Here is a 9,743-nt window from a genome sequence, read left to right as displayed (position 1 = left end):
CAACTAAATTTTTGAGAATATTACATAAATTATTCATTACCTTTGGGGATTTTTTTTTCTAATTAGAAGTGTAATTTAAATGAAAATGATTAGGGCCATTCAGATTTTGGATATATTAGTAGGGTGCCTGAGGAATCAATAACCAAAATTAGAATTTTTTGTCGAATGTGAAATGTATAGTTATACTACCTTAAGTTTCAAGAGTCAAACTTCAGTAGCCTTAGCCAAGTTAGGCATATCAGAGAAGCAGGCAAATTAGAAGCAAGGCAATCCAAACTATGAGTCCAGTCTCAGCGTTTCCAAGACAGTTTATAAAATGGTTTAATGGCAAAGAATGCTCTTGTCCACACTGGCAGCTCTGAGACAAAGCTCTCCAAAGACTGACTGCAAGCCTACCTTTGAGGGCCATCTGTTCTCAGGGACAGTTCAGCGAGAACACTGCACTGGAAGGTATACCCCAAGTGATGGGCTGATGCAGGGTTCCTGTTCTCACTGTGAGCACCTGCATGTCTGGAAAGCCTGGTGCTGCTGTGACAACATGGCCTTTTCCCCAAGAACAATCCAGTTCATTAGTCTTTCTCAAATATTAAATGTTTTAGAAAGTGTGGTAATAGGAGGAGGAAGATTACCACCTTATATTCATTGTTTCAGTCTACAGAGTCCCAGGATCTACTGAGTAAAATATCATTTTGTGGAGATATTACTGCACATGCTTGCACTGTGAGAAGCATCACCCTGTCTGGCTGCCTTCCCACGCCCTCTCTGCCAGGCCCCATCTCCGGCCTCTTCCTCCTCGGGCCCCAAGGACACAGCTCAGGGTCACAGGCAGCCACACACCCAAGCAGGGCCCACTTACAGCCCAGGAACTGCACTGGAACTCTTCAAGGGAGTGAAGGGAGTGGGATCGGGTATGGCAGCTCTTAGTATAGAGAGCCTGGGCCACTTTCAGGAAATTTCTGAGTTTCATTATGAGGGTGAGTTAGCGCTACCCAGAAGAAAATGACCCTTGACCGAACTGCCCACCTTTACCCACTCTCAGGAGCAAAATATTCCAAACTGCACCGTCTGTCTGAGAACAAAGTCAGTGAATGGACAACCTTACAGTACTACAGGAGAGGAGCTCAGCACCCCATCCCCTCTGACAAAAGCTCAGATGGATCATTTTAAAGAGTGCTCTGTCCAGACACATGGAGCTGGGAGCTCACACACACAGCTCCGCTTTTTATCATCAGACCTTCTACAGAGGTCTCTGCTTTTATCCAACAGTAAATTTCCTAGTGGACTTTTGCTTATAAATAACTGAAAATGTGGCTGCAAATATAAAGGAGGTAATAATTAGAAATAATTAAACCCCACAAAAGTGTGGTTTTTCTGCAGTAGAGACTGAAAATAATAAAATGCATCAGATCTCTTTTTTTTGGTACCGGGGATCGAACTTGGGTCCCTGCACTTGCAAGGCAGGCGGCAGAACCAGTGAGCTAAATCCCTGGCCCCACATTAGAAGGGATCACAGTAAAGTAATGTGGCTGCGACTGAAGGACTGATCTGCTGCTTACCAGTTACCAGCCCTGAGTGAGGCTCCCAAAAGGAAATTAGATATACATTGCTGCCTTCCTCTAGAGCAGCAGTTTCTACACTGTACTGTGGGCTCTTGCACCTGGGGTATGTGCAGGTGGAAGAAGCGGGAACAGCCTGCCCCCACCCGCTGGCAGACCCAGCAGCCCTGTCTACAACGGCTATGGCAGCTGCAGGCTCTTCAAGAGTTCATCTGCAAAAAAGATTCTCATGCTAACAAAAAGTCACTGGATTAGAGATGCAAGATCATTTCTAGTCTAGTAGCTATTCTTTTAGAGTCAAAGGAGTACTAAATATTATCTACTGGAATGCTTGCAAAATTATGCCCATATTGGGTTGAAATTTATTTTGTAACTGAATTATGGGACAATGGCGTCTATTATGTGATAAAAAATGTAGAAATTTTTCTATGCTATTCCTATTTACAAATGATTCTATTACTCAGTAAAAGTGACTAAGTAATTCTTCATTAAAAAAACCAAAACTTTCAAGTCAGAAATCTTATTGGCCACTCTTGACGCCTAAATGGAATCCAAGATGTTACTTTATATTAATCCTACTTCCATCACATAGCAAATCTCTCATATTTAGAAATGTGAAGCCACTGTCTAAATATCAACAACATATGCTATAAGCAAATTTCCTATAATTTTCTCACATATATGATGAGCAAATGGTTCTGAATGTATTTTCATGCCCAAATCCGTAATTCTGGATTTTACGTTCCCTCTTCAATAAGAAAGGGACAGAGTTTACTACATGAGGAATATTATGTGAGAATATTTTAACCTTCATTTTCCAATGGTCACTTTCTTTGTCTCACACACAATTCTTCTGGCTTTACTACTTTCCAGTCACTGGGAATAGCTTTGCTCTGGGGTGCTGCGGTTCCCAGTGTCTGACATTCCTGCCTTGTCCTCATCCACACACAACCGCCTGCCTGAGGGCCAAGCTACTCCCTGAAAACAGCACGCACCTCGTCTTCCAATCCTCTTCTGACTTGGACCTGTTTTTCCGGGCTGCTCTTTGTTTCTCCTCAAGCCGCTTTTTTTCTTCACTAGCTTGATCTAGAGTAAAAACATCAATAAACACGGTAAGAGAGCCACCATCCACTCGGATCAGCATCTGCCCTTGTGCTAGAAGACAGAGCCCACAGTCAGACACCAAGTCAGACTTCAGCACACTGGCAGGGGTGCAGCTGGCCTTCGAGATGCCATCATCTCTTTTGACAGCTTATGGCTTTAGCAACCTCTGCCTTCACCACAAAGAACCAGCTCATTCTTAAGGCCAAAAACATTAAGTTGAGCTGCTTCAATGAAAACTTGGGTGGAAAAGTGGAGTAAATGTAAAATTTTCTAAACTCTTAGACCTCACAGAACTCCCTCAGATTCCATTCCCAAGAAATTCACATAATCCTCCGAAGTGCTGCTGCTCTGTCTCACTGCTACCTCTGACACTGCACGGGATGATCCGCCCTGCGAGTGACAGGACACTGGGCAGCAGACCTGGCCTCCAGATGCCCCCTTCCTGAGTGGTGACAACCACAGTCTCTAGATACTACCATACATGTCCTGGGGGAGAATGGCTTCCTTTCTGAAGAACCACTGAAGAAACTGTACACTTTAAGATTAAAAATGTTGTAATTATCCAAGCGGAGGCCAGACTTTTCTTTGAAGCTCAGAGGTGAAATGTGAATTGTGAAATACACAGTAGTTAGAATATAAAGTTCATAAAGATGCCACATTGCCCACCAACATGTAAGATATGCCTCTGGCCACAGGCAGTACATTAAGTTACCAGGGGAGTAACACTGAAGCAACGAATCTGAGTTACTAAAGTCTACCCTGATTCCCAAACTTAAGACAAAAGTTACTCACTTTAAATTTAAAAGTGTGAGATCGACTGAAAAAAGCTAGTACCCAATGACACTGACAGTCACTGGGAATGAGAGGGCCGTCGGCCCCAAAGAACTACGAAGCACATGGGCAGTGACTGCTTACCTATTTCTCCATTCTCCATGGCTCGGATGTCAGGCCGCAACCTGCAGTCAGTCTTAGGGATCACACTCTCCATTTCCCTGTCCACTTCATTCAGGACCATTGCAAAGCTAGTGAAATTATACATCTGAAAGAAGCGAGGCAGGCAAACTAACATGAACCAAGGCATGACCCAAACAGTCCCCGAAGAGGCTGTCTGATGTGACAGCGACCCTCGATCCGGCTGGTCAGCCTTCTCAGGTCACATGTCTAAATGGTTCCATCCAAATCCACACCACTGTCGGTATTCACATCCAAGCAGTCATATGCAAGCCTTACAGAATAAACACCCTCCGTTACTACGTAGAACTACAAGCAAAATCAACATTCCTTTGTCTCCATTAAATCCTTACTGGGTGTGGAGGGTTTAATGAGATGGCATCTGCTGGCTTAACACATCCCTACCGGCTTGACCACCAGTGGTACACACATGACTGTCCCATCGGTGGCACGGGCAGTCCCAAGTGGCTCTACAGCCGTGCATGTATGGGCCTGTTGGGAACACGTTAACCAGGGTTGATCTTATCCAAAGTGACTACTACAGAAGCACCCAGCACATCCTCCAGCTTGACACCAGAATGGATGGTGCCACAAATGTGTGGGGCCTCTAGGAAGAGGGGGAGTAGTCCAGGAGGCCAGCAGGGGACAACTGATGACAACTGTTGACAACCTGTCTACCGCTCAGTGCTGCCTGGCAAAGGGTACCATCACAGCTGGATGTGAACAGGGTGGCCATGCGGAGCAGGCCAGCCTCACCTGGGCAGAATTTGGAGGCCGTGGGGCTATTCGCCACAGGAGGGCACTGCCCGGGATGACAAACACGCTCTCCGAGTCCGGCATGGGCATCTCATCTGACTCCTCCGAGCTGCTCATCTATGAGAGGGACAGGTGGACAGCACTTCAGGAAAAGCTTTTAAAACATACATGTACACATATGCACTGCAAAATGACCTCAGTTTATGCACCCTGGAGAAAATTAACTGTATGAGGGCAGAGACACTAAGCCCCTTTTTTCTGCTGCAAAGCATTATTTTCCTTTGGTCCGAGGCTTGGGAGAGGGCTGCCTAACCACAGCAAGGAGAGGCTCAGGCAGAAACCCTGCTACCCAGAGACACAGAAGACCCCCTCAGAGGCTACTGCTCTCCAGGAAGTCACAGAGTCTGGGTCTGTGCTGGCAGAGCTCAGAATGTGACAGTCCCAGAGGACCTGGTTCAGGCCACAGAGTCTGCTGCTCATTCTGGAAGAGGGCACAGCTGATCTACTGGTTCTGCAGCCTCAAGAGACGCTGGGGCCCCTGCACTTCTGGCCAGCGTGCGGAAGCAGCAGCCCGTGCCCTCCAGAGCCATAGCACCACAGTCACAACAGAAACCAAAGGCAGTGCGGGAGGCCTGCAGATGCGAACTGACCAGGCGTGACAGCCTCCACCTGACGCATGTGGCGGTCATGGCCAGTGAGCAATCGGAAGCTAACCACAAAACATGGTGTCGGTGTTCCTGAACAAGGTCCCGACAGTTGCAACTGGAGAGAGAGGAGACTGAAGAGAGGGAGTCTCTTACTCTGTCCACTGCTAAAGCAAGAGACACATCTGCAGGCCGCAGGCACGCGGACAAGATGACATTGTCATACCTTACACCCTGACCTCCCTGTGGGTACAGAAGACCTGCACAAGTATTGTGAGCCTCTGGGGCTTTGTGTGTTTTATCAGCTAGTGTCACCTGCATTTAAGGGATCATCATCATCATCTTTTTCTTCACTATAGTTTGTTTTAAAAGCTTCTGCTTTTTAAAGACAAAATAATTCACTGAGTATCTACTAAGTAAGTTCTAAGTATGCCAGGATGCCAGAGATGAATGGGAACAGCCTGACTTCCATGGGGCCTACACACTAGTGAGACATTCTGGGAACTACAGAAGGTTGCACCTGGGGAACCCTGAGCTAAAACCATCAGTGATGGAACCAGGATGGATCACGGATGCATCTGGGAAAGAGAGAATCTAGACAGCTGTTAGAACACTGAGGTTCCCTTGTCCTGCCTTCTCCACAGGCCAGGCCTCTGCTGGGTGCTCAGTCTACTCTGACTCTAGGTCGCTGGCCTACGGGAAGCTGCTAGCACCACTGCTGTATACACAAAGGGCTCATCGCTTTGAGGGGCTAACATCGTTCCCAACATCACAGGGAATGAATCAAACAATCAACTGGCTGAAACTTCAGTCTGTTTCAGGTTTCACCACCTGCAAGGAGGTGACGACACTGCTCCTCAGCTTCCCATGCCTGTGGGGAAGTTCAGGAGCCTGAGATGCACACAGGAAGGAGGGGGCCAGACAAGGAGGAATGAGTGAGGGAAAGGCCACTTTTCTCCAAAGACTGACCAGACCCTTGGGGGACGTGAAGGATATTTCCTGGGATTCTGCCAACGTCCTCTGGTGTCCCCAGTCTGTGAGAAAGGCTGGACGACCAGTGTGCTGGTGAGGCCGTTCTTGGCAGCCTAACTTCTCTTGGCAGGAGCTGCCGCCACAGAAGGTGCTGGGACACTTCCCAGGGTCCTGGGACCTTTCTTCTCTAGCCCCAAAGGTTTCCTGACAACTGCAGGGAACCAGCTGCACACCTCACTGAGTCGGGGAAAAGCAGAAGTGTGCACACATGGCTGAAGGCAACAGAAAGAAAGAAAAAGGGCGATGCCATGGGAGAGCAACTCTGGCCACTTAGCAGAACAGAACGCTTTGCCTCGGGAACACAGTTATCTCTATTTACAAAGAAAGTCACAAATGTAACTTCCACTTTTGAGGAGAATGAAGACTTGTAAAATTCTGCATGGATAAGCAACAGGGAAGAACCCCAGAGCCCGCAATCTGGGGTCTGCAGTGAGGCCCAGGGGCCTGCATTTTTTTTGGTACCGGGGATCGAACTCTTCCTCTCGCTTATGCTTACGAGGCAGGCGGTGGAACCACTGAGCTAAACCCCCAGCCCTGGGGCCTGCATTTTTAACAAGCTGCCAGTCCAAGGATGTCCTGCAGCAGAAAGGACCCTGACGAGTCTTGCTCTAGGTGGAGACTCTTCTGAGCCCTTTACGTCTGTTAACAAACAAGTGGGTCCTATTATGATCCCATGCCTGAGGCTGAGACATGAGAATCCAACCCAAGCCAGGACTACTCGGAAACAGAGGGGCAGGATTCTGTCCCTAGTTCCTGGAGAGGACTGGGCCCTCAAACAAGTGTCTCTTGCCCAGGCAGCTGCACTCCCCCATTAGCTCTCAGCCGTTCTGCCTGGAGGGAAGGGACAGGGTTCTACCGAGAGGGAGAGCCTGCCAGAGGCAATGGGGAGTTCCGTGGACACTGACTGCCCCACAGAAAGAGCACCTACTGAGCGGAGAGCAGCCCGGTGCCTGGCCCCAAGAGCAGTGGTTCAGGACTAGGGAAACAAACCAACAAGAAAGAGCAGCAGGAAGTAAGGCTTCATCTCAGAGGACTCCGTACCTACTCAAGTCACTAAGCTGAACGCCAACTTCCCACAGCTGTGTGTGTTACATCAAAGTCCCACAGAGACCTGCTACCTATTGTAAAGGTACCACACAGCTATTTCCTGCGCAGGATCACGTCAAACATTTGCGACTAAGGCAGATATCTGCTCATTTAAAAAATGCAAGGAGAAACATTACATGCATTAGCAACACTAAAGCATAAATGTCAGTGCCTCGGTTTCAGGCCAGCTCCTAAAGGTTAGTGCAAATGTAACAATCCATTCATCCCTCGATACCACTGTACAGGATGTTCGTTCACCTGTTTGCTGTTCTTTTTCTCTTCAGTGTTTCTCTTATCATTTTTCTTGTAAGCCTCAAAAGTGGCAGGGTCAACACTGTACAGACACTCGGTCCACTTCCCATACAGCGCACAGAGCTTCTTCTTGCTGTCAAGAGAAACTGATGTTTAGTTAGCAGTTACAACAATCTGCTGTGATCAAATACTAGTATCAAGATTTTTGAGAATCAAGTTCTTAAGAAACACATTTCCTTGTAGAAGATTTTTCTGTTAGAATACTACTTTCCTAGTTTATGGCAGCAGGTCTTAATACTGACTTCTTTGGAACAACATCTACTCTAGTCAACATTTGAAACAGAAACTTTACCTTTTATCTTGGATGTAGCCTTCAACTTTGTGTAATTCCTTACCAAAAAGGCCACATGGCTTAAAATTCAACACACATTTGTCCCCAGTCCTGTGAAGGAAGTAGCAAGTTCAGATTACCATTCAATGCCATAGAAGCAGTAGAGAACACATAGTAACTATGATAACCTTTCTGGGGCAGCTGCTGTTTACTGATTATTTGTACCCTCAAGGCCCAAATGGGTACATTCTTGTCAGTCAATACCACCATAAAGAAAAGTACATGAGGTTCACAATGAATAAGCAACTTGCCTAAATTCCCAAGGTAGGATTCGAACCTAACAGCTTTTATGCTCCCTTACCTATTGAATAGGTAAAATGTCACCCTATGCCCTCCACATCAGTTAACACAAAGTAAACAATATCTGGAAAATGAGCTCAGAGTGGAACTAAGATTCACAGAGCTTGGGAAAGCTCAGCATTCACTCCATCTTCCTTAGTCAGAAGCTTCAGTGAATTCTATTCTTTAAATGAATGGGTTTCTTAAGTACTCAGCAGTTAAGACTGCCCAATATTTTGTTTAGTTCTGAGATAGTGCGTTGCTGAGTTGCCCCGGCTAGCTTCAAATTTGCAATCCTCCTGCCTCGGCCTGCTGAGTAGCTGGGATTGCAGGCCTGCATCACCATATCTGACCTATTGCCTGATTCTTAAATTTTCATTGGACTCTACTAAAGGTTTTTTTAAAAAATAAAGTCCACTACAATTGTTTAATGAAAACCGATACAATAAGCACCCAAAAGTGCCTTACTTGTGGTTTGTGATTTCCACATTGCCATACTGCTCAATCCAGAGTTTACCCACGATAATATTGTGCACACAGCAGGTAGGATTTGTCCACGTATATGCTTCATTATGTCTACAAAAAAAAGGACACACACACACAAAACCCAGGAGTTATTTTGTTTGACAAGTGCTTTGAAAAATGCTTCACACTAACTAGGCTCCTTTAAGGGAACTGAGCTCTAAAACAGGCACCAACTGCTTATGCTTTTTTTTTAATGGAGTGTTGCTACGTTGTCCAGCTTGGTATCAAATCTCCTAGGCTCAGGTGATCCTCCTGCCTCGGTCCCCCAAGAGGTTGGGGCTACAGGCACATGCCAGTATACCCATCTTATTCTTATTTTAAAAGGAAACAAAAGCTTGAAAAATAATTCCACATTTCCACTAAACTCCAAATAAACTTGAGCATCCCTAGTCTGAAAATCTGAAACCCAAAACTCTGCAGGACTAACATGATGCTCAAAGAGATTCCAATTTTGAGGCATTTCAGATTTTGGACTTTAGATTAGAGATGTTCAACTGATAAAGTCTATGTAACTATATATTCTCAAATCTAAGAAACTCCAAAATCTGAAGTGCTTCTGATCTCGAGCATTTCAGGTAAGGGATATTCAACCTATATATAATCATTTTAAGCATTCTAAAGTAACATATGAAAAGAGAAATTAAATTAGAAGCCTAATTTTAGACACCCCACTTCTGTGGGTGTCCTGTTCTATGAGTTCCATGCATGTACAGACCTGTGTAGTCTCCAACACAATGAGAATCCAGAACAACTCCATCACCTGCCAAAGATTTGCTAGCGCTGCGCCAGGCAGTCAAACCCTCCTCACTCCTCATCTCTGGATTCTTAATTCATCCTAAGCCTTAAACAGCTGATCTGTTTTGCAACGTATCAATGTTTTGCCCTTTCTAGGGTGTGAAGTAAATGGGATGATGTGGTATTAACCTTTTGATGTTAGCTTAATTTGTATGATGCGTTTGAAATTTGTGTTCTTCTATGTAACAATAATTCGTTCTCTTGTATAGCTGAGCAGTATTCCACTACGTGAGAGTATCATAGTTTAACCGGTCACCCAAAGAAGAGCATTTGGGTTTTTAGTTTCTGGTGATGATGAATAATGCTACCCTCAACATCTGCACACGTTTCTGTGTGAACATGGTTTTACTCTGTGTGCTGGCGTAGGGGTAG

General features: G+C 45.8%; 1 protein-coding gene across 14 annotated transcripts in view; it reads right to left on the bottom strand.

The window, feature by feature from the left end:
- Osbpl1a (oxysterol binding protein like 1A) overlaps positions 1–9,743 on the bottom strand; it is a 198,608-nt gene that overhangs the window by 2,140 nt on the left and 186,725 nt on the right. For all 14 annotated transcript variants that reach the window (XM_087189608.1, XM_021265138.2, XM_087189620.1 and 11 more), the window contains 6 exons: positions 8,520–8,627; positions 7,734–7,823; positions 7,388–7,514; positions 4,368–4,484; positions 3,576–3,699; positions 2,552–2,642 (listed from right to left, as the gene is read on the bottom strand). In XM_087189608.1, coding sequence (XP_087045734.1) covers positions 2,552–2,642; positions 3,576–3,699; positions 4,368–4,484; positions 7,388–7,514; positions 7,734–7,823; positions 8,520–8,627 — 657 coding nt within the window. The remainder of the gene's footprint in view (positions 1–2,551; positions 2,643–3,575; positions 3,700–4,367; positions 4,485–7,387; positions 7,515–7,733; positions 7,824–8,519; positions 8,628–9,743) is intronic.

This window comes from Heterocephalus glaber, unplaced genomic scaffold (genome assembly GCF_053883595.1).
Source record: "Heterocephalus glaber isolate CG9 unplaced genomic scaffold, H.glaber_assembly_v1.0 deba00000331, whole genome shotgun sequence".
NCBI classification, from domain to species: domain Eukaryota; kingdom Metazoa; phylum Chordata; class Mammalia; order Rodentia; family Bathyergidae; genus Heterocephalus; species Heterocephalus glaber.
The sequence above is the reverse complement of the archived record's forward strand: the minus strand, read 5'-3'. Positions and strand labels throughout refer to the sequence as shown.